The sequence below is a fragment of the Vombatus ursinus genome, unplaced genomic scaffold, assembly GCF_900497805.2.
Source record: "Vombatus ursinus unplaced genomic scaffold, bare-nosed wombat genome assembly UNPS02014830.1, whole genome shotgun sequence".
Taxonomy (NCBI): domain Eukaryota; kingdom Metazoa; phylum Chordata; class Mammalia; order Diprotodontia; family Vombatidae; genus Vombatus; species Vombatus ursinus.
This window is the reverse complement of record NW_020954608.1, coordinates 35,793,701-35,820,040: the sequence shown is the minus strand read 5'-3', so window position 1 is coordinate 35,820,040 and position 26,340 is coordinate 35,793,701. Positions and strand designations below refer to the sequence as shown.

At 36.7% G+C, this 26,340-nt stretch overlaps 2 protein-coding genes across 3 annotated transcripts in view; one reads left to right on the top strand and one right to left on the bottom strand.

Annotated features, from left to right (window-relative positions):
- Positions 1-3,395, bottom strand: part of KIN (Kin17 DNA and RNA binding protein) — a 33,121-nt gene extending 29,726 nt beyond the window's left edge. Inside the window, exon 1 of the mRNA XM_027838679.1 lies at positions 3,183-3,395. Coding sequence (XP_027694480.1) covers positions 3,183-3,296 — 114 coding nt within the window. The 5' untranslated portion in view covers positions 3,297-3,395. The remainder of the gene's footprint in view (positions 1-3,182) is intronic.
- Positions 3,396-3,537: 142 nt separating this feature from the next.
- On the top strand, positions 3,538-25,975 carry ATP5F1C (ATP synthase F1 subunit gamma). Of its 2 annotated transcripts, XM_027838680.1 has the most exons (10): positions 3,538-3,644; positions 11,845-11,879; positions 12,595-12,726; positions 18,606-18,810; positions 19,800-19,943; positions 20,099-20,163; positions 22,363-22,518; positions 23,170-23,266; positions 25,223-25,258; positions 25,851-25,975. In XM_027838680.1, the coding sequence occupies exons 1-9, from the start codon at positions 3,589-3,591 to the stop codon at positions 25,227-25,229; spliced, it is 897 nt and encodes a 298-aa protein (XP_027694481.1). In that variant the 5' UTR covers positions 3,538-3,588; the 3' UTR covers positions 25,230-25,258; positions 25,851-25,975. The 2 variants fall into 2 exon arrangements, with proteins under 2 accessions (XP_027694481.1, XP_027694482.1); XM_027838681.1 differs by lacking the exons at positions 25,223-25,258; positions 25,851-25,975 and having other exon boundaries at positions 23,170-23,270.
- The last annotated feature ends 365 nt before the right edge of the window (positions 25,976-26,340 follow it).

Here is a 26,340-nt window from a genome sequence, read left to right as displayed (position 1 = left end):
TATTCCCTCTCCCTTTTCTATCACTGCATTTCCATCTCCATTACTTGGAAAGATTGAGGACAAAAAATATTTTCCCTAGACACTTTACATGGTTGAGGTACTATCTATTTCTTGCATTCCCTTCTTCAGGGAGATGCTTTTTTATACATCTCTACTCCTTTACACCTAAAGGCAAGCCCAATTCTCTAGTTTCCTCTAAATTTGTTCTAGTTGAATAATTCCTGTTACTTTCCAGAAAAATGGTTATTTCTAAGTACCTGTGGCAAAGTGATATTATCCATGCCCATGACTTCAAAACCTGTAAGCAGCTGATCCCAAAATGTGTAAGTCCAGCCTTACCTTTCAATACACATAAATCCTGCCTGCTGGGAACCTATATTTGGTTATTCTGTTAATACCTCAAATTCAATGTGTCAAAAATTATTCCAAAACTTGCTTCTCTGCATAATTTCTCATTTCAATTAAAAATATTAAGCTCCTACTATGGATAGAATATGTTAGGTGCTAGGGATAAAGAGATCAAAACAGAAAAAAGTCTCTGCCCTCAAGGAATTTACACTCTTCTGTAGAGTTCAATATGTACAGAAATACCAAGTAAGATGAAGAGAATATAAACAACTAGGTGGATCAGGGAAGGCTTCACTAGAGCTGAGCCTCAACTGAGCTAAAGATTCAGAGTAAGAGTTGAGAAGGTAGAGGGCAATGAAGACCTGGGTCTTTTCTCTTATAAGAGGGGCAGGAGCACCTAATGTACGGCTCCCCACTGCAAACAGCATCACATAGGTGAAAGGAACCTAAGTGGACAACTTGTCTGACTCTAATTCAACAAAAAAAGGATCCTTTCTAGAACATATCCAACAAGTAATTATTGTACCTCTGTCTGAAAATCTTCAATGTACCTCCCACGGCTGTCTGTCCCATTCTAGACATTTCTATGATATGGTCTCCTGTCCTCTCACCATCTGGGTAGCCATCCTCTGAATACATTCCAGTTTATCAATGTCTATCCTAAAATACTGGACCCAGAATCCAGTACAGGGTGAGATAGGGGAATGGAACAAGCATATATCAAGTACCTACTATGTATCAAGAACTGTACTAAGAGGTTTACAAATATTATGTCATTTGACCTAATCCTGAGAAGTAGGTGCTTTATTATCTTCATTTTACAGTTAAGACTCTAGACATGTCTATCATACACACACACACACACACACACACACACACACACACACACGTCTCCCCCATTAAAATGTCTACTGAGGGATGGGATTCTTTTTGCTTACTTTGTGTCCCCAAAACATAGTGTCTAACACATAGCAGGTATTTAATAAATGCCTGACTGACTGACCAAGTCAGAGTAGAATGGGGCCTCCAATCAGCTTAAAATAATACTACTTTTTGTTTGACTTTCAGGTAATCCTGATGACTTACACTGAGCTTTCCTTCCATTAAAATCTTCAATTCTTTTTCAAAAGAAGCATTATCTAGGCTCATCATCCCCAGCCTACACTTGTGCAGCTTATTCTTGGTGAGGCCTTGCATTGTAAGATTTAGAGTGGAAAGAGAGACCTCAGAGCTCATCTAGTTCAACTCCTTCACTTTACAGATGAGAAAACTGATGCTGAGTAAAGTTTTTAAAAACGTACTAAATATCACAGAGGTATACAATAGAGCAAGTATTCAAAACCTGCACCTCCCATCTCAACGGTCATTCCACCACACCATGCTTTCTCTTGGGACTTGCCCTGAAATCTCAACTTCTTTTAAAATACTGAAAATGTCATAAGAATGATATTCCTCAATTGAGGAAAATGAAAGAAAGGAGGAAAGGAAGAAAGAGACAGAGAGAAAGAAAGCAAGCAAGCCAAAATGCTAAGAAAAATTTAAAAAAAAAGAAGGCTCTAGACTACATGATGTCTAAAGGTCTTTTAGTTATAAAAATTGTTAAGCCTAAAAATTTCAGACTCTCTGAAGAGGAAAGTGTACTGTTTATATAGTATAGGCATATATAGAAGAGTTAGAAGCTTATAATACTTTTTGCCCTAGACCCCTGGGGAGAAAAACAGTAGAAAATCTATCAGTCAATTAGTTGAAAAACCCAAGCTGAGATTTGAACCAAGGTCCTATGACTCCAAAGGCAATAATTTTTCCCCCATAACATGGTAGTTTCTTATAAGTATAGAATGTTGTTTGCTTTCTTGATTGAGGTAGAACTAGAAGAAAAGATTTAGTCTACAACCATGATTCTAGAAGCCAAACAGAGAGGATGGACTCAAATTGCAGAATAAGACATAAATTTTCTGACACAGCCAATGTGGGAATTTGTTTGGCTTTACTACACATATGTTAGAAAGTTTTGTTTTTCTTTCTTCTCAATTTGGTGAAGAAGAGAGCTGGGGATAGGGTTGCCAAAAAGAAAAAGGAGGGACATTACAACAACGAACACCACAGACGAGCAGAACAGCTTTTACATGATGAATTTATTATGTAATTAAAAAGAAAATAAGGCTCTACCTAGTAAAGATCGGCAGTTTCATGTACAACCCTCTCAATGCTACTCTGTATATATTGCATAGGAGTGCTCAGATAAGATGTTTGTGGAGTTCAGAATAAACAAGAATTGGGGGCGGAGAAGGAATAGTCTTTAATCTGAAGCCGTTTCCATCTCTCTACTCCAGGCATTTTCTCTGGCTGACCCCCAAACCTGGAATGCTCTCCTCAGCTCAGACTACTGATCTCCCTAGCTTTAAGTCTCAACTAAAATCCTACCTTCTACAGGAAGCCTTCCTCAGTCCTTCTTAATTCTGGAGCCTTCTTTCGGTTAATTATTTCCTTTTTATCCTAAATATAACTTGCTTTGTATTTCTTTGTTTGCATGTCGTCGTCGTCGTCGTCCCCCCGTTAGACTGTAAGCTCCTTAAGGGCAGGGACCATCTTTTGTCCCTTTTTGTGTCCCCAGCGCCTGGCCCACAGTAGACGCTTAACAAATGTTTCTAGATTGGCTGAAGTGTTAAAGGGCTCCCCAAACGAGTCTCCCATGCGCACCATTCATTCTGCGCGCTCTCCGAACCCGGACCCGCAGCGTCGGTACTCGAACCAGGGACCTTAAGGCCCCTCCAGGTGCGAGGACCGCGCAGGACATCAACTGAAAGGCAGCCCAGTCTCGGCTACACACTCACCTCATCCCGGCACTGCTTCTGACACATCTGGCAATACCATCGCAGCTTCTGCAGCCCCTTGGATTTGATCCGGTTAGCTATGGCCTTGGGGGTGAGGAAGTCGGATTTCCCCATGGTAAGAAGCTAGAGCAACCACGGAGGAAGCTCTTCTGCTCTCTGCGCCCACCCTATACAAACCGGAAGCGGCGCCAACCGGAAGCAGAGCAGGGGACGGAGAGCGAAGGGTTGGGAGTGACAGAAGAGAAAAAAAAAAAACAGGGAGGGAGAATTGGGAGGAAAAAAAAAACCCTAATCGAAATATCGCGAGGGTTTTTGGAGGGAAGCCTGAGAAAAGGGGGCGGGAGGAGCGTTGGGCGCATGCGCAGTGAGGTCCGTCTGCCCGACCTTCAGCAGGGCCGGTCTCACCATGTTCTGTCGAGCTGCTCTCGCAGGCTCCTCCGCGTGGGCTGTGCAGCCACAATGGTACGCGACCCCCGTGGAAAACAGGACAGGGGTAGAGTGGTTGGGGGGATTGACGGAATAGGTCCGGACGCCGGGGCGGTAGAGCTTTGAGGACGTGGCAGGGTGAGGGTGGAAGAGGGTCGTGGGGTCCGGGCTAGGCCTCCTCCTCTGAGGCGAGGAAGCCCCGGGGAAGCTCGGGCCTGCAGGATGGGCAGAAGGACGGGGAAGGTAACCCAAGGGGTCCGTGCCCCTGGGGGAGCAGACCCAAAATCGGAGAGTCTACCCCGGTAGGTGGGGGAAGGGATGACCCTGAGCCTCGGCTTTAAGGACAGTATGGGTGAGGCCGCCGCGGCGCGATGCCTGAAGTCCCGAGGGGTCAAGAGTGCAGAAGCCACCCTGAGAGCGAAAGGAAGTTCAGGGGCTCGGGTAGCGCCAGGACTTTGTGCTTTGCACATAGTAGGTGCTTTATGGTATGCTTATTGAATCAAAGGTTAGGTATCCAAAAAGGGAGAAATGCTTTGCTTTTAAAGATTCTTGTGTAAGGAAGAATCCCAAGAGGGAGACATACTGTGGTTTTTAAGGATTCTTGTGTAAGGAATAATGCTTGTTTTATCCTTATTGAACTAAGAATTAGATATCCAGAAGGGGGAAGGAGAGATTGGCCCTGTAGATTACGTGCTGGAAAAGAATTAGGATTTTGTAGGAAATTATGTAGAAGACCTCCTTAGGAAGGTCACAAAGTACTAAGACAATTGTGTCCTAGGATCTGGGAGCAGAATGGATGTGTGCCATTGTTTGCTGCCACACAGATTAGGGCTATTAGGAGATTTGAGGGTATGTATGTTCGTGATCTTGTGAAGTTCTTGGGTAGACTGTTTGGAGGCAGTAATATAGAGGTACTAGAAAGCTGGCATACTGGGGATTATGCAAAATCTGGAAGAATTTAGTTATTTCTTGGAAAGGAAAAGTTACAGACCTTTCCATAGAAATCTTCAAGTTTTACAGTGAAAAAAAGTCCTGTTTTACATTGTTTCTTAGGGGAATAAGGAGTGTTGCACTATTGACTGTATGAAGCAGAAATTGGGGGAAGATATTGGTAATTTAATCTTCATTTAAGCTACTGATTTGTAATAAAAGGGATGAGACTTGGTCAGAACAACTGGAGCAGTTAAATCCTTAAAGCTATATAGATTTGTAGATTTTGTTTGATTTATCTTGAGATTTGAAAAGTTTCAATGTGGGTTTCAGAGGTTAGTGTAGGTCAGTCTGTTTGGAGACCTAACAAAATAGTTCTTAAGAAAAACATTGTATTCATTGTGCTGTATTAATATCACCCATTAAAATTTATATGAAACTTTTATTTAAGAGGTTACTACCATGGTTAAACTGAAGTGAAAGATCTCCTGAAACCAAGGTCAAAACGTACTCACATGGAATCCTTGACCTGAACTTTAACTGTAGCCAAGAGAATGTTCTGTAAAGTCTAATTTAAACTAGGACCCTCATTTGGAGACCCAACTACACCATAGAATTACAGACTTAGAACTGAAAGAAATCTTTGAAACTATCTTGTCTAACACCTTCATTTAACAGATAAGGAAACAGGCCCAGAGAAGTTAAATGATTTGCACAGGATCACAAAGGAAGTAAGTGGCAGAACTGACATTCAAACCCAAGTCCTGACTCCAAACCCAGGACTTTAAGACTGTTCTGGCGATTGTTTATCCTAGAACCTCAAAAGTCTGGAGGCCTATCCTCAGTGGCCTTTTTAACACTGATGTGAGGTCTGCAGGTCATGAGCTCACTAAGCACCACTGTTACACAAAGCTCATCTTTGTGTCCTATTTGTTTCAGCTCTTCTCCCACTGCATTTGTTTTCATCTGTCTTTCCTAATTTGTTGTTCTTTCTTTTTAATAGTTTACCTGCTTTTTGGATTTAAAACTTGAGAAGTATGTGTGTGTCTGGATGCACATTTTAGGTAGATTGACTATTGAAAAAAAGGACCACCTGCCTTACAGAAAAAGTGAAGAAGTATTTTATAATTACAAATTTAATTTCATTTTAAATTACCTTTTTGTCATTGGCTATTGTAAGCACTTTTAAAAGATTTTATTATTGCTTTTTTTTCTTGAAAAACAGTTTTAATACACAAACACAAAATTATTCTATTAAATGGTTGCTGTTCATTAAATAGCAACCATTTGCTATTTATAGCTATTAATGAGTGATGATGCCAAATTAAAACATAACTTTTAGTCTTGCAAGACATATTACATGTTATACATTTGATCATCATAACAACCATATAAAGAAGGAAGTACAGGTATCATCCCAATTTGCAAATGTGTTAGAGAAAAGACAAATATCATAATTTAGGGTGATTGAGTATCTTTGTGTTTGTGAAGTATGATGGTGTATAAACCAGATAGTTCAGTAAGTGAATCAATGAGTTGGTAACAAACATCAGAGAGCTGAGGCTCTCTGAAAAATGCCATCTTGCCCCTTCTCAAGTCTACTCTCCAAGGTCTCAACTCTTACTTTTCCATCTCTTTAGCCTCTTAATGCTTACAAACATCAAAAGGGTAAGCCTGAATCTGATAAGTTCAGCAGATACTTTTTAAGCCCTTGCTGTCTTACAAGGTGTTGTATAGATGCTGGGTTTGGATACTTAGAGCAATTGCGTCTCTGCTTTTCTTTTTGTGTGCTCCGTGCTTTAGATATGGTAAGCATTTAATAAATCTTTTTTTCATTCATTCATCCCAAAAAGATTTGTTCTGTAAAACTTGGACTCAGTCAAAAGGCAATACCCAAGGACCTAGAGGGCCACATGTGGCCTTGAGGCCAAAGGCTCCCCACCCCTGTCTAGGATTTTTTTTTTTTTTGCTTTTTGGCTAGGCAATGGGGTTAAGTGACTTGCCCAGGGTCACACAGCTAGTAAGTGACAAGTGTCTAAGGTCAGATTTGAATTCAGGTCCTCCTGACTCCAAGGCCAGAGCTCTATCCACTGCGCCACCTAGCTGCCCCCCCTGTCTAGAATTTCAGCTACAAAAGGGAGAAAGAGGTACAAGACATCATGGTGAAGTGTAAGTCTTTTTAAATCTATCAGTAACTTGGGTGTGTTTGTAACTTGGGGAATGGGTAATCAAAGATAAATATATGGAGATTAAAGAAAGAATGATCATAAGCGGGGGGAGTCCTAACATTCCTGCTAACCAGCTGTGACTCATGAATTTTTTCTTCCTGCCTTCCTCTCCCACTACCATCATATTCCTATTCAAATGCTTCTTCAAGACATAATTTTGTAAGAATGATAGCATTAGCTGTATCAGATATCAAACTGTATTATAAAGTGATATTTATCAATACAGTTTTATACTGGCTAAGAAATAGTGGTGTATCAATGGAGTAGATTAGGTATGAATTACATTATAATAAATGACCATAGTAATCTAGTATATATTAAACCCAAAGATTCAAGGTTTTGGAACAAAAACTCATTATTTCACAAAAACTGCTGGGAAAATTGGAAAACAGTATGGCAAAAACTAGGTATAGACTAGTATCTCACACTGTAATACCAAGATAAAGTCAAAATGGGTCTATGATTTACATATAAAGGGTGATGCCATAGGCAAATTAAGAGAGCATAGAATAGTTTATCTGTCAGATTTATGGATAAGAGAAGTAAAAATTTAGGACCAAAGAAGCTATAGAGAGCAATACAAAATGTAAAATAGATAATTTTGATTATATAAGTTAAAAGATTTTTTTTTTTACAAACAAAACCAATGCAACCAAAATTATAAGGAAAGCAGAAAATGAGGAGAAATTTTTGCAACAAGTATCTCTGATGAAGGCCTCATTTCTCAACTATATATAGAGAACTGAGTCAAATTTATAAAAATGCAAGTCCTTCCCCCAATTGATAATTAATCAAAGCAGTTTTCAGACAAAGAAATCAAAGCTATCTATAGTCATGAAAAAATGCTCTAAATTACTATTGATCAGAGATATCTTTATTAAAGCAACTCTGAGGTACCCATCTCACACCTATCAGAGTGGCTAATGGAATGAAAAAGGAAAATATTGGATGTTGCAGGGGATGTGGGAAATGAAAACTGGGACACTAATGTACTATTGGTGGAGTTGTGAACTGATCCAACCATTCTGGAGAGCATTTTGGACCTGTGCCCAAATGGCTATAAAACTGCCCATACCCTTTGGTCAGCAATACCACTGCTAGGTCTGTATCCCAAAGACATCTAAAAAAAGGGAAAAGGATCTATTTGTACAAAAATATTTATAGCCATTCTTCTTTTGGTGGCTAAGAATTGGAAGTCAAAGGGATGCCCATCAATTGGGGAATGGCTAAACAAGCTGTGGTATATGATTGTAAGGGAATATTATTGTTTTAATAAATGACCAACAGGGTGATTTCAGAAAAACCTGCAAAGACTTACACGAACTGATGCATAAAGTAAACAGAACCAGGAGAACGTTGTACACAGTCACAGCAATATTTTGTGTTGAAGAATTGTAAATGACTTAGCTATTCTCAGCAATCAATGATCCAAGACAATTCCAAAGGACTAATAATGAAGCATATTGTCTGCCTCCAGAGAAAGAACTGATACTGATTGAATACAGACTGAAGCATGCTATTTTTCACTTTACTTTTTTTTCTTTAATTATTCAAATCTTGTACAAAGTGACTAATATGGAAATGTTTTACACAATTGCACATGTATAACCTATATCTGATTGCTTACCATTTCAGGGAGGGGGACAGGGAGGAAGGGATAGAATTTAGAACTCAAAACTTGAAATAAAAATGTTTTTAAAAATTAAAAAAAAAGAATGATAGCAAAGCAAAATTCTGGCAATGCCTGCCTACATCAAGAGTTTTGAGTACTGAATTGTCTTCAAGAAATAGTCTTCCAAAAATTGAAGAATTGGCCATCAGATGATTTTTTTTTTTTAGCTACACCCAGTGAGGAAGGTCTCTTATAAAGGCTCTTGGTATGTGATCTGCATTGATTAAGATAGTATATACCCACACAAATGATATTGTAAGTATTGAGGACTCTGAAATTTTGGTGTAGTTGTTAAATACACCAAAATCAGGGGTAGGTAGTCTCTAGTATTAAGTGTCACTAAGCCCTTCATATAAGTTGCCACTCCACTATACTTGGCTCTGATCTTTCATTTAATATGTTAGACTCGTGGTTAGCAATCTGTAGACATGATGGTACTTAGAATTAGTGGAGGCTCTCATTTGATTAAGCCTAATGCTTGATGATTAAATTTCTGAAATTTTTTTTTAACAAGTTTCATATTTAATTGTAACTTAAGAGTGTACATTCTAGGTAATTTTTTTTGCCTTCCCATAACACAAAACTTTGCATATCCTCAAGTTAAAAATAGTACATTGTTAAACAGCTGCCTTTGCTGATAAAAATAACAAGAATGTATGTTTATTTTGCCATTTAGATGTCTGTTTAGAGATTGAGCGTCCTTCTAAAATTCTATGGGTAAATATTCTCCCAAAGTCTGTAATTAACTTATTCAATTAAAGAAGACTTGTCTTTTCTTCTTTTTTAAGAATTTTGTTTAAAAAAATTTTTTTAAAGAATTTTGTTTTTGTTGTGAATAGAATCAACATTCACAAATATTTTTATGTATGGTTCAGAAAAGAATATTATATTAAGAAACTGAGCTATTATGTACAGCTTTTTAAAATACATATAGATGGATATATTTAAATGTAACAAGGTAGCAACAAAATTTCTTTGTATTGCACCCTTTTCTGTCATATTTTTTTAAAAAGTTTTTTTTGGTGCTTTTTAATTTTTTTATGTATCTTTCACTACCCACAAACCCAGCCTTCTTTATAACAAATAGATATGGTTGTACAAAACAAATTAACACTTTGGATTATTTCCTGATTTTTCTTACTTCATTCTGCATCAGTTCGTGGGTATCTTCCCACGTATCAAAATCTGTTATATTAGACATTTAATCAATGCTTGTTGGTATTTGTCATTTCTTATAGCACAATAATATCACATTACATTTATATACCAGTTTGTTCAGCCATTCCCCCATTGATAGGCACCTGAGTTTCCAATTCTTTGCTACAACAAAAAGTACTTCTCTAAATATCCTTTTATTTATGTCACCTTTCCCTCTGTCCTTGACCTTATTAGGGAAGATGCCTAATTGGATTTCTTTGTACCCTTTAGTGATTTTTTAATCCAGTTCCAAATTGCTTTCCAGAACAATTGAACCAGTTCACAGCTTTATCAACAATGTATTAGTGTGTACCTATTCTCCACAACCCTTCCAACAATGTTATTTTCCTCTTTCGTCATCTTTTGCCAATTCCATGTGTGAAAAAGAACTTCAGAGATGTATTAATCTGCATTTCTCTTATAATTACGTGATGTAGAACATTTTTTCATGGAGTTGTAAGAAGATTAAAATTACTCCTGTATCTTTTTCTTGTTGGTATTTACAATTAATTGATTTTGTCCTCTAACTGCTTAAGTCATGGTTCTTTGTCTCTGAACTTAATTCGAAGTTCAGCTGGCCTGTAAAGGGTTAAGTTTAAAAATTCACCTCTTCGTGTCTCAATCTTGGGGAATGTATGTGAAAGTCAGGGAGTGAAGCCTGATAGCTTCACTCCCCCAAACCTATCCTTCAAAGATGTCTGGTTTGATGTCTAAAAATCTGGAATACTATCTCTCACCTGGACTCAAACAATGAGTACTCTTATTCTCATAAGAGAAGAGGAGTTGTTGCTAGTCCCCATTACTGAACTTCCAACCAATTTTGTTACTCCCTGTGTCTCAACTTTGTCATCAGTCTTGTCCTTAATCCCATGGCGTCATCACCCTTTTCTGTTCTTTGTTCTGTACTCCCCAAAACCTATATAAGGGGAATTGTCTTCCTACTTGGGGTCTTTGGCATAAGTGGAGGCAAGCCATTGACCCATTTATTGACAAGGTAACATACCTCTGCTAATAAATGTCTTACTCAAAGATCTGCCTCGGTTTATCCTTTTATTAAATTCCGGTTGCCACAGTTGGTAGTCTTTTCTACATTTAAGAACTGCCTATTTATGTCCTTTGATGCTCTTATCTATTGGGAATAGCTCTTAATATATTTTTTATCAATTCTTTACATATCCTGGATGTCACTTTTTTTTATGAAGTATCTACCTCCTTTAGCCTTAGTGAATTGCCATTCAGTTTTTTTTTTTTTTTTTGTATGTAGCTACAAAATTAAAATAGTTTGAAAGTAAATCACTCCTTTAAGAATTGTGGTTGTAAAAGTGAAATTAAATCGAATCTTCATCGATGGTGTAAATTGTGATTTAAGTTAGCAGTTAAGATGATTGGCTTGGTTAGTGGTTTGTTCTATGACTAAAACAGCATTTTTGGACTATTGGAGAAAGGAGGTCGTTTACATATTCAAGTAATTTTATTTAGGGATACATATATGCATACATACACCAACAAGTACTGCCATGTGACCAGCTCTGTACTAAATATTCTTTGGATTAAAAATGACAAGAGTTTTTTTCCCTTGAGAAGCTTATAATCTAGTTGAGATTAAATATTCTCTGTCAGTTTTTGAGTATGTGTGTGTGATTTTGTCACAACTGGGAAAATAACCATTATATTAGGTACTATAGCTGTTAATGAAATAAAATTTGTTGAAGAGCAGAAATAGTTGTTATAAAACTGAGATTTTATAAAGATAGTGGTATTTGACCAAAGATTTAAACGAAGTGTACATGTGAAAATTGAGAGGCCATCCTCTAAAAGAGGGTAATAGCATGACAAAGACTCTGAGATGGGATTAATGTGATGACTGTGAAAGCCAGTCTTGCCAACCAGTAGTTTCATCTTGTGGAGTAGTGAGACAGGTAAAATAGGGCTATTTAATGGTGAAACTTAAATGATATCACATATATCAGGATTTGAAGTATATTTTCAGTAGTGTGTTGAGAGAGGCTTAAGGGAAAAGATATGCAGAGGATTCACAAAGGATGAGAAATCGTGGAGGGGTTGATATACATAAATCAGTGAAACCAAAATAAGCTTCAAGAATCATGAATTCTGGTGTTCATAGAAATGGCAGGGGGGGGAGGGGTATAATTTGGAATCTGTTCAAATGGAGGTGAAATATTATTTAAAGTTTTCTCTTTATTTTCAGGATCCAAGTCAGAAATATGGCAACCCTAAAAGATAGTAAGTATTTTGTGTGTCTTTGTTTGTGTTTTAAGGAGGAATAGTGGTTTCCAAAAAATTATTTTAATCATTCCTTTGTCTCCTTGAGCAAGTCACTTTGCCTCCTGTGGCTTCCATTTACTCATCTGTAAGATGAAGGGGCTAGGCTAGATTGCCTCTGAAGTCGCTTCCAACTCTAGTTCTATAAGTCATTCATTTTAAACTTAGTAGACTAACCCATGATATTTCCGAACTAATTTAATGAGGTGGCTCCATACAATGGAATGATATTTAGAGATTTGGTTTCTAGTTCCAGCTGTGCCACTTTTGGCAAGGCACTTAAACTTTATGTGTCTCCTTTTCCCCAGTTTTTATTTTTATTTATTTATTTATTGTTTTGTTTTGTTTTTGTTTTTAGGCAGTTGGGGTTAAGTGGCTTGCCCAGGGTCACACAGCTAGTAAGTGTCAAGTGTTTGGTCTGAGGCCGGATTTGAACTCAGGTCCTCCTGACTTCAGGGCCAGTGCCTCTATCTATCCACTGCGCCACCTAGCTGCCCCTCCCCAGTTTTTAAATAAGGGGTTGGACTAAATTGGGTGTGTGATCCTTTCTAGGCCCAAAATCCTGTTGTTTCTTGTGACTTAACTGAGGGTAAGAAATGTGTGGGGTTCCAGTGTACTTCTACACAACTAATTATGTATTGGAGAATTTTAATTACTAACTTCTGGATATTTTCAGTTACCAGGAGATTGAAGTCAATCAAAAACATCCAGAAAATTACCAAGTCCATGAAAATGGTGGCAGCTGCAAAATATGCCCGAGCTGAGAGAGAACTGAAACCAGCTAGAGTATATGGAATTGGATCTTTGGGTAAGAGATGAGCACAATTGACCCTTAAGGCAGAAAAGACTACTTTAAAGAGAAATAACTGCATTAATCTATCAAAAAACATTCTTTACGAATACTACAGAAAAGCACTGACCTTGGAGTCACACATTTAAATTCTGTTTCTTCTACATATTGCCTACGACCTAGATAGTCTTCTTTGGAAAGTCACTTAACCTCTGGACTTCACTTTCTTCATCTGTCAAAGTAGGAGGTTGAACTAAATGACTCCTAAACTGAAGATCTATGAAATTTTGTAAATCTTTTTTTTTTAACTGAATCTTCCTTTAGCAGGCTTTTCTTTAAAGGAAAACTAGGTAAACGGAGGCTGTGGGATAATACCGCATAGTAAGCTATAGTCATGTTAAAAAATACACCAAAAAAAAAAAAAAACAGAAAAGGGAAGCATGTGATACTATTATAGGAATATACTGCTGACCACAAGACAGAAAGAGGAAGTAGATGAGTTTATGAAACATTGCAAATCTGTCTTCAATACCTCTCAGCTTCTACTACTACTATTCACCCAGTATTCCTCGGACTGTTATTGGATGATCTCTGTCTTACTGCCACCTCTTGCTTCCCAAAATCATTATTTAGATTGTAGGCACCAGCCTCTTCCTTAGAGGATCTATTTTGTTCCTTTATGAAAAAGCCTCATTCTTTTATTTGGCTGCAAGTGTTTGTTGGTCCTTTTCTTTTCTTCCTTCTCTGGGTCATATTCTTATGCCCTTTAACATTGTAAAAATGTTAGGATCTGCCACCTCATGTCTTTTTTTTTTTTCTTACTGTAAAACATTCATATTTTTTAAAAGAACATTTCATCCTCCTTGATAATCTGAGTAGAGGAGAGAGTTCCCCTTGAGGAGAGAAAATAGCCTAAACTTCGTGTGGAGCAGTTACTTGGCCATAACAGTCAAACGTGAGCTCTATTGGGTCACTTTGAAATTTCCTGTCTTTCATTCTCAGTGAAACCAGATTCTCAGTCTCCTTGGTAGTTCCTGGGACTACCTCTTGGAAGAAACCACTGGCTGACTTTGACTAGTATGTTCATTGACATTCCTAAGCTGTTTTATTATTTACTTATAAAGAAATAATACAGAATTTTCTCAGGAAGTGAGGCTAGCTTGCCCAACTACTTTGATTAGTAATTAGCAGCAGCTTCCTATCAAAAGCCTAACACTATACTTTCAGCCTGTGTCACTTGTCCTCTGTTCATTTTAAGGTTCATTTTTCTTCTGTATTTATATCCATGATCTAATTGATAATGATCCTTCAGACTGTATAGATCACAGTCCATCCATGCCTTTATATTCTGTGCCATTCTTTTCTGTCTTCCAAAAATCCTCCAACAAAGATCTGCTCAATATAACCGAGGACTTTAGTTCTGTATATTTTAAGGTTATTTATGTAGCTCTCTTTCTGTTATCTTCTTTTTCATGCAAAAATAGTTGCTTTTCCAATCAAATGTTTACTGGAAGATGTCTCTCAAGCCACTTCTTGCAAGTATGTTCTTGCAAAGTAAATACTTTGGTAAATACCTTGGTAAATACTGCAACTTTCTTATTATGCCCAACATGACCTGTAGGTCACAGGTGATTTTGATTCCAAAGATTGTAGTGTTTCATATTTCATAACCAGACAACAGCACTTGGAGAATTTTGGTTTTTGAAAAGATTGATCTTTTGCTCTGAGTATTTACCCCAAATACACCTTTTGATGGACTGATGGGTAGTGTACTACCCATTCACTTGCATGTCACATAGTTTACACAATAAATGCTTCATACATTTGGCCTTTCCTTTGTGAAATGTCATTTTTTAAAAGAAAATGCATTTTTTGATGCCTTTGTCTTTATTACAGTCACTTTGCCAGCATACTCCAGATTGAACTCTCTTCCTTGTAACCAAAAAAAATTTATGCAGAAATATCAAATATAGTGACCACATCTAAAAATGTATGCAATAATCTGGCCTAGTAATTCCTTTCCTTTCTCCTATAAGGAGGAATAATCTATGTTCCAGGAACCTCGTTGATTTTTCAGCTACTGCCAATTCAACTTTAATGACCTTGTCTTTTGCATTGTTGTAGTCACTCTGTATATTGTTCTCTTGCTTTAGTTTATTTCACTCCAAGTCACTTCATATAAATCTTCCCATGTTTCTCTTAATTCTTCATATCCTGCATTTCTTATTGCATGATAATAGTTATATTTATATACCTCAGTTATTTCACTTCTCCCATTTCTTTGTTACTACAAAAAGTATTGCTGTGAATAGTATACCCTTTATTTCTCTGATTTCCCTGAGGTTTATGCACTGTATAGTATCACTGAGTCAAAGGGTGTGGATAGTAATTTTTCGTATTTTTCTTACTATTTATGTTTTGGTGCATATTTTCATGTGGTCATGTATAGTTTGCATTTTGGGAGGAAATGTTCTTATTTTTTGGCCACTTATTGAGGAATGGCTTTGGTGATACAAATTGATGTCAATTCCTTCCATCTTCTGTTACTCACTGAGATGGGGCTTCCCTGAATGACAATATATGGAGGCCATTCTTTTCTCTGTTGTTGGTTACACTTCCCCTCATATCTCCCAACTTACTGATCTCAGTGGAAGAGTTAAAATACTTCTTGCTTCCTATTGCCATTTCCAGGCTTGTCCTCTACTGACATCAAACTCGATACAAATCCTGGTGGTTGTTATCTTTCTACCAACTGCTATTTATTTTCCCTCCATTTTCAGTGAATTCATGTCTGGCTCAAGTTTTCTTCTCCATCCTAGCTAATTAGTCCATTCCCTCCCATTTGATAGATGAGGAAACAGTAAAGTACAAAGATTAAGTAACTTAACCATGATTGAGGTACTAGATGGTAGCAGAGCTTGACCTAGAACCTGGATGTTCCAAATTCGAGGCTGGTGCTTTTAAGTTCCCTGAAGGCACAAACCATGCCTGATAACTTTTTCTCTTAACCCGAAAACAGTGATGTCAAACTCAAATAGAAACTGATTAGGAAACCACTAATTAACAATGTCTGTATTGTATGTTGTATGTTTATTTATTTTGTTAAACATTTTCCAATTACATTTTGATCTGGTTCAAACCAGCTGGAGAGTTTGGCAGGGCAGCTTGGGGGTTTTGATTTTGACACTTCTCCAGAATGTTTGTCATTGTGTTAAACATCTAATATTTAGTCTTTGTGGGTTTAGCTGTAGTAAGATAGAAATTTTGAATTTGTTTCAGGAATATTATGCTATCTCACAGTTATTTTCCATAATGATGATGATGATTTTTAATTACTGAATTTCAGTATGAATTAAAACTGGGAGCCTCTAGGTAAGGTGCAATGCAGGAGGAGGATCACATTTTAGAAGGGAAAAAAAGAAATATTTTTTAAAATCTCACTAGCCCAGTTTATGATGAAAGGAAAACCCAACTTACACTACAACAACTAAATGATGCTTTTTTTCCCCTGCTGGTGATGATGTGTGACAACTTTTTCTCCCCTTCTCTTCCCCTCCCCTCTCCTTCCTGTCAAGTGAAAAAAAATTTCTCTTTCCTCATGTCATTAGCAAAGCACCTCTCTTTGATAAATGGGAGAGCACCCTTGGGAAGGCAACCAGTATGATAAAGGGCCTTAAGTACATGCCATATGAAATCAGATGAAGGAACTGGGGATAAATTGCATGTAAGAGTTCTGTGACCTCTTAAGTACTTTACTGTAGATGATCCTGACCTTTGATGGGGACCGGTTACAGGGGTATCATTGATGCAGTTGTCCTGGTTTTGCATTTATTCATTATTGCTATTTTACATCACCAGATATCCTGTAAATTGCCTGTGATTATACCACCACTGTTTGAACTGTATACATTTTTTAGAGAATTTTTATGCTATTGAATTTTAAAACTTTATTGTGTACCTCCTCCATCGTTGCTTATCTTAGGCTCTTTCTTATAGAATTTTAATCCATGGACCTTTATCCTTCCTTGGATTCTTCAGAAATTTGCTTTTCTAATCTCAAGAGTTCGTGTTAGACTGTCCCCCACTTTTCTGTCTTCTACCACAAATGCTAATAGGAAGTAGTAATTCTGTTCAAGGTTTCTGTCATTTCTGTTCCTGCAACCAGTTTCCCGGTTGGCAAGAATCAGATCCAGAATTGAATTTCACCTTGTTTGTTCTTTCACCTTAAAAATATTTTAATTAAAGCAGGTTACAAAGTTAGCTTCTCTTCTTTTGTCAGAGAAAGCTCTAGCAGATATCTGAATAATTGAGGTTTTCCATCATACTATAACATGCCTCTGTGCAAGCTTGTGATTGTACTTCTTACCTATTCTTTCTGTGCAGGTAGTCTATAGAATAGAGGATGAGGACTGGACCTATGATTACATTTGTATGGGGAAGCCTGGAGCAGAGAAATACCTTCTACTAATTCAAATTGGAAATTTCTCTGAAATTTAAGAGTCCTTGAGAATTGTCTAAAACCCTGAGAGATTAAATGACTTAACCAGTGACAAAGTGAAATGTGTCAGAGGCAGAACATAAGCTTACATGTTGCACACATAGTGTGTAGTATGTATACTCTTATAAAATCACTTCTGTTTTCCCCCTTCACCCAAATTCTCTCCATATTTCTCTCCTCTGGACTCTGGATTTTTTTTTTTCACATGAGCATATCTTAATAGATAATACCAATTCTCCCTTCTTCTTTGAGCTATCTTTATTTTGGGGGGGGAAATTACCTATCCAGAGTCGTAGATTTCCCGTCATAAATTTTGGACCACCAAGTCTCCCAGTGGAATCAAATTTGCATCCTTGTGTTAGAACCTTTATTTTATCTTATTTATTTCCTAAACTTTGTACTGTCTTATTACTTGGATATTTTTCCTCTTGCAAACTCTTTACTATGGTGTGCAGTTTAGTGAAGATACATAGACAGTTTTATCCTTTCTTTCATCTTTTTCCAATTTAAATACTTTCTTTTAGATTTGTAAGACAGTAGGCAAATACTTTTTTTAAGAGTGGACTGACACTTAGCATGCTTTCTACATGGCATTAGACCTACCAGTTTCATGTCCAAAGCAGCATGTCCTCCTTGTCACCATTTAGTTTCAATTAGTGGGGTCCGCAGCATACTTCAGAGTACCGAAAGCTGGGACTCAGGTCTGGTTGTGCTAAATAGGGCTGCCATTGCAGGTCTAGTGAGAATGAACTGCAGGGCTGCAGTCTGCTCTTGTGTGTCCTGTGTGTAGGCAGATACATTCTTAGCAAATTTTGTTAGCTGTGTTCTCTCCCTGACCAAGAGCCTAGCGTTCTGTACTCCATCTTCTTAATCAGTTATTTGTACAGTTCCCTGCTCTTCTTTTTCCTTCTACACTTCTTGCCATCAGTGAGCAACAATGATGAAGACAGCAACTATGCTTCCCTTGTCTTCAATTTCTTGCCTTAGGCTTTGTAATCCTTAGTATACGTTCTCTTAGATTCTAGTATCATTTGTTCCTCTGTGAATTACTGGAAATGGGTAGTAGTCATCTATTTTGACAGATGGTGGGATGTTAGAAGACAATAGACCCCTCTGTTGTTAATCAGATTGACAAATGAGACTGTTTAAATGTGTTTACTAGACTATAGTTCTGTTGAGTACTCTCTGAGAGTACCTTTGAATGAGGGCTTGGAATTATAATGTGAAGATTTTGTTACAGAATATGCCTCATTGTAAGAGAAATTGAAATACAGGCATTTTTAAAAAAATTGTTATCAAGATCTTGAATTTTGATGGATATTTTGAAAACCAGCCAGTTCTTCCTTTGTTAAACTACTACTATTCATGATTAAATCTATTTCTTTTCCTTTTTTTTAAGCTCTTTATGAAAAAGCTGATATTAAGGCTGCAGAAGACCTGAAGAAACACCTCATTATTGGTGTATCCTCAGATCGAGGCCTTTGTGGTGCTATCCATTCTTCAGTTGCTAAACAGATGAAAAATGAGGTTGCTACCCTCACAGCAGCTGGGAAGGAAGTTATGATTGTTGGAGTTGGTGACAAAATCAGAGGCATACTTAATAGGTAAGCCTTTATTGTGGACTTTGGTCAAAAATTAAAAAAAAAAAACAATTTCTTTGAAATAACAGTAAGAAAGGAGGGCACTGGACTTTGAGTAAGAAGATCTAAGTTGAAGATATGACTGTTGCCTGCTAGGTGTTTGATGACTGGCAGGTCACCCATTCTCTGTGAGGCTCAGTTCTTCATCCATTATGAGGTATGATCCTTGTCCTATCCAATTCAAAGAACTTTTATAAAGAAAGTGCTTTAAAACTGGCAGTTATTTTAGGTGGGGAAAGTTCGTTGTTTTCCATAATGTGACTCTTAAATACTTTTTTTTAACCTCACTTTCTGCTTCTTTCCTTCTTCCCTATCACTATTCATTAAATAATACAGAGCCTGTCAGAAGCTATTAGCATTAGTTCATAGACATTCTGTTCTGAAGCTGTCTTAACATGAGTATTTAAGACTCTGGTGATAGTTAAAATGATGTCTCTCTGAAAGATAGGTTCCATTAGTGAGTTACAAAGGTGATCTCTAAGGTCCCTGCCAACTCTAAAGCCTGTGATCCTGTGAAACAAAATTAAGGAAAGGGAGAAATGAAATGAAAAGAAAGTAGAATACTAGCCCAAAGGTTCTTAACCTGGGATCTGTGAGGTTTTGTAAATTAATATTTCAGTAAATCATATTTTATATAATTGTTTTCCTTTGTAATCCTAAGTATATTGTTTTATGCATTTTTTAAAATGTTACTCTGAGAATGGTTCCACTGGCCTTACCAGAATGCCAAAGCCATTCATTACACAAAAAAGATTAACCATCACCTTACTGCTACCACATTAGCTATTTACAGTTGCCAAGAAGAATAGGAGGGAAAACGTTCAGAATAGCTGCTGAACTTGAGGAAAACCCACAGAGCACCTCATGGGATATTTTCCACATTGTCTCTTTTGATATGTATTATTTCATTAAACTAATTACAGTCACTTTAATGAGACATGATTTTGTTTTAGGACTCACTCTGATCACTTCTTGGTGACATTTAAAGAAGTGGGGAGGAAGCCCCCTACTTTTGGAGATGCTTCAGTCATTGCCCTTGAATTACTAAATTCTGGGTATGAGTTTGATGAAGGATCTATTATCTTTAATAGATTCAGGTAAGACAACTATTTTTTAAATGAAAGGCTTTTAAAATGTATTAATATGAACGGAATTATTTCTTTAACATAAGCATATCACTAATCACAAATACATGGAGGTATGTTTTAAACAAATTATTTTGAAAATTAATGTTCATTTTCATCTTCTTTAGGTCTGTTATCTCTTATAAAACAGAAGAAAAACCCATCTTTTCCCTAAATACTATTGCAAATGCTGGTAAGTACTAAATTTTTAAAACCCATTCAATAGCATGTTTTCAGAGACAAAATATTTTGTCATTCAGCAGGCATTTGTTTAGTCATTTCACTATATACCTAGCATTAGGGAAGACAGATAAATAAGATATGGTCCTTGCCCTACAAATCTTAGGTAGATTTGTGTTAAATATTAGGAATCAGATATTGAAAGAAGTCTTCTTTCTCATGGCAGAGGTAAAGGACTTGCTAAATCGTTTTTCTCTGTAAGAAAGGAGGGTTTAATCTATTTGCCGGGGGTGGCAAGGGGAGAAAAAGATCTTAAAAGATTCTGAAACAGAATGCGCACTGAAGGCTTGCTTTCAGTGCTAACAACAAGGCCCTTTGTAGGGATTTCTTAATGTTGGGAGACGTGCATTTGTCTCGGTAAAATCTCAGTCCATCTTGATTGATTCCTAATTGCTATGACCACCCATGTTTATAACATTAAGTTTTATTTTACTTATTTAACTATTCAGATGGATATATGATTTCATCAAGATGGATGGATATTCCGTCCAGTAAAACAAATTACAATCTATGTCTGTGGGGTTCTTGTCTGTGTCCTCCCATATGTTCACAAAGAGTCCACCCAAAATTTGGGGGACCTGACTTACTTTCTCCTGACATCATGAGAATGCCAATAAATCACACAGATTGTCCACAGATTATGCTTTGCTCTTACCAAGTGATCGGCATCTTTTTTGTTCAGATATTCAATGAGATCTTTATAAATCATGTTTATATACACGGTTTGCAGCCTGTGTATACTCACCTTGAAATGCTTCGGCCATTACTTTTGAATGGCTTCTCTTTCCCTTTGAGTGATACTCATTTCACTTCTTTGGAGACTGGTGCTGCCTGACAGACCATCACACGAGAACTTCCAACAGAATATTTGTATTTAAGATGGACCTTTGTTTCTAGGAGTACTCTATTTAATTACTAACTTATTATCAATACTTAGTCTTATTCCAGGTGTTTACAAGTGAAATGTTGTACAATGATTCCTGGTGGAATTGATTTTATTTTTCAAAAAGCTTTTATTTTTCTTCTGTCATGATTCTGTTTCCAGCAAGTCAGTTTTGAAGCTAACATAATAACTTTTTTTTTTTTTTTTTTTTTTGGCTAGGCAATAAGGTTAAGTGACTTGCCCAGGGCCACACAGCTAGTGAATGTTATGTGTCTAAAGCCGAATTTGAACTCAGGTCCTCCTGACTCCAGGGCCGGTGCTCTATCCACTGCGCCACCTAGCTGCCCCAACACAATAACTTTCAAAGCAATTTTTAGTTCTTCCATTCTGTTATGAGGGCCTAAAGTTTTCTCATTCTATATTTCTCCGAAAATTCAAATTCTCTTCCTTGAAAGTATTTCAGTAGACAATTTTTTCAACTGATAACAGAAAGGTGATTGATTAGGATGTAGAATGAAACATTTTTATATACAGCATTGAAGAAATTTGATTTAACTATGCATAGTTGTTAGAAGAATTTTTTTTTCCTATTTTTCTCCCAGTGAGTAATGGACTGACAGGAAGAAAATAGATTTGCTTTTTTTTTTTTAATAGAGTTGGATGCTGTTTTTTTTTTTTGTTTTTTTACTCTTCAAAAAAATACTACTTGTTATATAGAATGACTCTTTGGGAGAGGGAGAAGGAAGGATACCGGGGATAATTAATGATGTAAGAAACAGAAGACATCCGAAAAGCTTATTCTTAAAAAACACAGACGTGTTGAGGGGTTGCTGCAGATGTGAAATATCACATATACCTTCAGATGAGCACATTTTATTATTAGTTTTACTTAACGATTTTACTGTTACAAGAAACCTCTCACAAAGTGGGAGTGATCTATAAATGTTTATAACTGATAACATCACAAAGCCAAAGGACTTTGTGACTATGAGAAAGCATTACTCTTTTAATTGGGTTCTTTAAGATATCAGTCTTTAGGTTAAATAGAAAGCTCCAGCAGGATATAAACTATACTGTTTGCATGTTGTAATCCACTGGGACGTTAATAATATATCGTTCTAGAGACATGTATTCGGTGTGACTAATAGTGGTGAAAATGTTGAAACAACCATTCTGACCTGCCATGTTACCAGCTTTGATCATAAAAATGAGTTTTCGTTATATCAGTACTCAGTATTGTTGTTTTAAAACTGTAACTTGTCTTAACAGAGAGTATGAGTATTTATGATGACATTGATGCTGATGTGTTGCAAAACTATCAGGAGTATAGTCTGGCAAACATCATCTACTACACTCTGAAGGAGTCCACCACCAGTGAGCAGAGTGCAAGAATGACGGCTATGGACAATGCTAGCAAGAATGCCTGTAAGAACACTATACTGAGTAAATGCAGTGGCCTAGAAGACGTTATTAAAGATGTTATTAAAATTCCATACTTGTAATTTTCTGAGTGGTAGCAACATTAGAATTATGTGATGACATGTGACAACATCTGAATCAGTGACAAGGATAATAGTCTAGTCTTCTCTGTTGCTATTGCTTTGTAATATTCTTAGTAATTTTGCCTAGATTTTTAAAAATTTATACAATGATATTAATACCACCTGGCTTATGTACCTTTCTGACTGATTATAAGAAAGAAATGAAATTATAAATATGAAAGTACTTTGGAAAGGTAACATGTAATTGGAAGTTTGTTATTACAAACGTATGCCTATTTTTGTTTAAGTGGTAATGATATACTTTGGGATGTTGGAAGTAGTCGCCCTGAATAAGGACAGAGACTCTATACTTAATCATTTAAGAAGATAACTGGTGCTTTAGTACTAGTAACTAGTCCTATTTTTAGGGCCCTGTCTTAAGCACCTAATTTTCAGAGCTAGGTTAATGAATGCTTTGCTGTTTGATTCTTTGTCAAATTGTGTGTGTGTGTGTGTGTGTGTGTGTGTGTGTGTGTGTGTGTGTGTGTACATATATGTATAATTTTGTGTTGTTGGTTTTTTTTTTTTTTGGTAGCTGAGATGATTGATAAGTTGACTTTGACATTTAACCGTACTCGCCAAGCTGTCATCACAAAGGAGTTGATTGAAATCATCTCTGGTGCTGCAGCTCTGTAAGTATTGCGTTTTATATTGGTTTAGTTTCTGCATCCTTCATTTCTGCTAGTTTTAGTATTTGGGTACTGAAATTTGAAGGTAACAAAAATTGCTTGATTGTTCTCTGTCCTGCTGTGGCATCATAAGAGACCTGGCAAAGATGAATTTTTCTCCAGTGTATTCTGGCTAACATGACTGACTATTAAGGCTCAAATTCTTTTATAAATAACTTTACCATTATCAAATTCATAGGAAATTGTTGGACTTTGGGAAGATGAGGCTACGGCAAACAGCTCTTCCTTTATGACAAAATAGCAGTGAAAAAAGTGCTAAACGCTGCCTGTGTAACATTTCTAATACTAGGCACTTGTGCCTAGTATCAGAATGAGTAAGACTGTAGGCTGCTTACAGAGGGGCTAACCAACCCAGTTAGGAATGGAGCAGGTGAAAACTTACATACCAGTCAGCAGGAGGACTGGGTTCATGAGTAGCTCTTGCACTTCCAACCTGAGTAAGAAAGCAAAACACACAGCCTTTGAAAAGAAGAAAAGGAAGAAATGAGTGAAAAGAAGAAATACAGGAAGAGTATAGATGGCCCTTTCTAGGAATGTGGCTGTGAAATGAAGCAGATATGAGGTGATAGTTTTAAGGGTGTCAGGATCAAGAGAAGGATTTTTTTTTTCTAAAGGATGGAAGATAGGTGGTCATGCTTGAAGGCGATGGGATAGGACCAGTGAATAGAGAAATAGGAGAGGTGAAAAAGCTCAAATGATAAAGGGAGCATGCCCCTGAATAAAATAGGAGGGGAGGGCATGAGATCAAGATACCTAAAGGAGAGATTAGCCTTTGTAAGAAGGACCAACCCCTTCCTTACAAACTATAGGAGAGGATTCCTACAATCCCATAGAGGAGATGATATATGTGTAGAAATAAATACAAGGTAGAATTTGAAATGTGCTCTAAGAGACAGGTATCATCACTTTCATAACACACCTGCTCAGAGAGAAATGCTTCATGAAAGAAGTGGTATTTGAGCTGAACTTTAAAAGATGTGTAGGATTGCAACTCGTGGAGTGGTGGTGGGGTAGAGAAGGGTATCTTAGACCAAGGAAACACCATTACCAAAGGTACAGAGGAAAGCACAGGGCTTAGTCATTTCTGTGCTTCCATAATACCTAGGATACTTCAGATGAACCTGAAATCTTCAAAGACTGTTCTAAAAGATAATCACTCCATCAGTTTCCTGTGCCCCCTCTCTTGCTACCTTGCCTTTTCTCTGTTTCTTATCTATAGCTTCTGGTTAGCCATTGTAGCTTTTAAGTCTCTTCTCCATCCCATACAAGCACTTCGCTGCTGCTCAAGGTCTTGATTCCTCAGATGTGAGAAGACCTACCAATAAAATTTTTGTGCTGATGTACCTTTAAAATGTGGATAGCAACATATCCAGATAATTAGAAAATGATCTATGAAGTTAGCAAATTGAAAATTTTCTCTTTTGTGAAGTATACACTTTATTCTTCTGTAAAAAATATAATTTGTGCAGTTAAAGGTAGTTTGTGTACTTGACAGAATAGTTTGCACAGGAACTAGGAAATACCTTGATTATTCTGAATAGAGCTTTTAATTTTTATTGGCTCTGTGCATTTGTAGCTTTATCAATAAAACATGAATAAAATGCAGCCTTTATTGATTCTGAGTGCTGACCATGGGTACAAGGTTTTTATTGGTTGTGTGCTATGCATAATTTGCATGGAGAAAGCTTATAGTTTCTAACCAAAGTGAAATTTGTAACATGTATGTGTAAATGATTGATAAAGCTATATAGGAATGTTTGAATATTTCTTTGATATATTTAACTTTACAGGTAAAGAATTGTGCTTTTTGTGTCTAAAACAATGTGAATGGTTGACTTGCATGGATTGCTTCTTGATCTGCTTATTTTGTATTTTCTTTTTCTCTAACATAATAACCAGGAACTAACGGATCCAAGTTTTATCCAAATTCAAGAGGTAAAGTGGTTGATACTTCACCCACCTTCCCATTCCTCTAAACCCCTGAAAAAAAAATACAAATTTAATTAATTCACCAAGTTGCAGATATTTTAAAAGCAATGAGAGTGATTTTTATATGTAGATCTAATGTGATATGGCTTTATTTAACTCTAAAGTATAGAAGATACCATGTGTTTGAGGGCCTTTTTTTTTTTTTTTGTCTTTTCTAAAAATAAACTCCCAAAATGTTCTAATCATTGGAAGGAACTAGGTTAGACGATTAGATGAGCCCTTAACTGAAGTCTTACTCCAATTCTTAATGACCCCATTTGGGGTTTTCTTGGCAAAGATACTGGAGTGGTTTGCCATTTCCTTCTGTGGCTCATTTTTATAGATGAGGAACTAAGGCAAACAGGATCAAGTGACTTGCCGAAGGGCAAGTCTGAGGCCAGATTTGACCTCAGGAAGATGAGTCTTCCTAACTCCAGACCCAGTAGTCTATCTGCTTGGCCACCTAGCTGCCCTTCAACAATAGTGTCCTTTAAAAACACTAGGGGATATTTATTTGATCTTCCAAATTAACATTGTTCAATTATTATTTATTTTTCAGGTAAAGACATGAAATATGAAGCAAGCTAATTAGCCTATTTTTGTCTGTCAGAAGAACTCCATTGTGTACATGGAAGACAAAATATTTGTAAATTATCTTACAATAAACAAATTATGTGAAAACAATGTCTTTTTTTATGCTGTCTCAAAATAGTTAATGATGTAAAATTTAAGCTTTTTTTTTAAACTTAGTTTATATAGTAGGCTGCTATTGTATAAACAATACTATATTCAGAGTAGAATGTTATGAAAGGAACCACATTGAGAAGAGTATTTTTAAAACTTTTTAATGTGATTTGTAAGTGGTAAGATGAATATGGACTTTTCCCTCTTATTCTTCTGTAATATTCTTCTGGTTTTGTTTTTTTTAAACGTTCTCTAGCTTCTAACTTAGTGATCTGAGAATAAAGAGTAATATTTAGCAAGACTGAAATAATCAGAGTACATAACTAGTATCAAAGGCAATGGATGTATGGATGGGTGGAGCATTT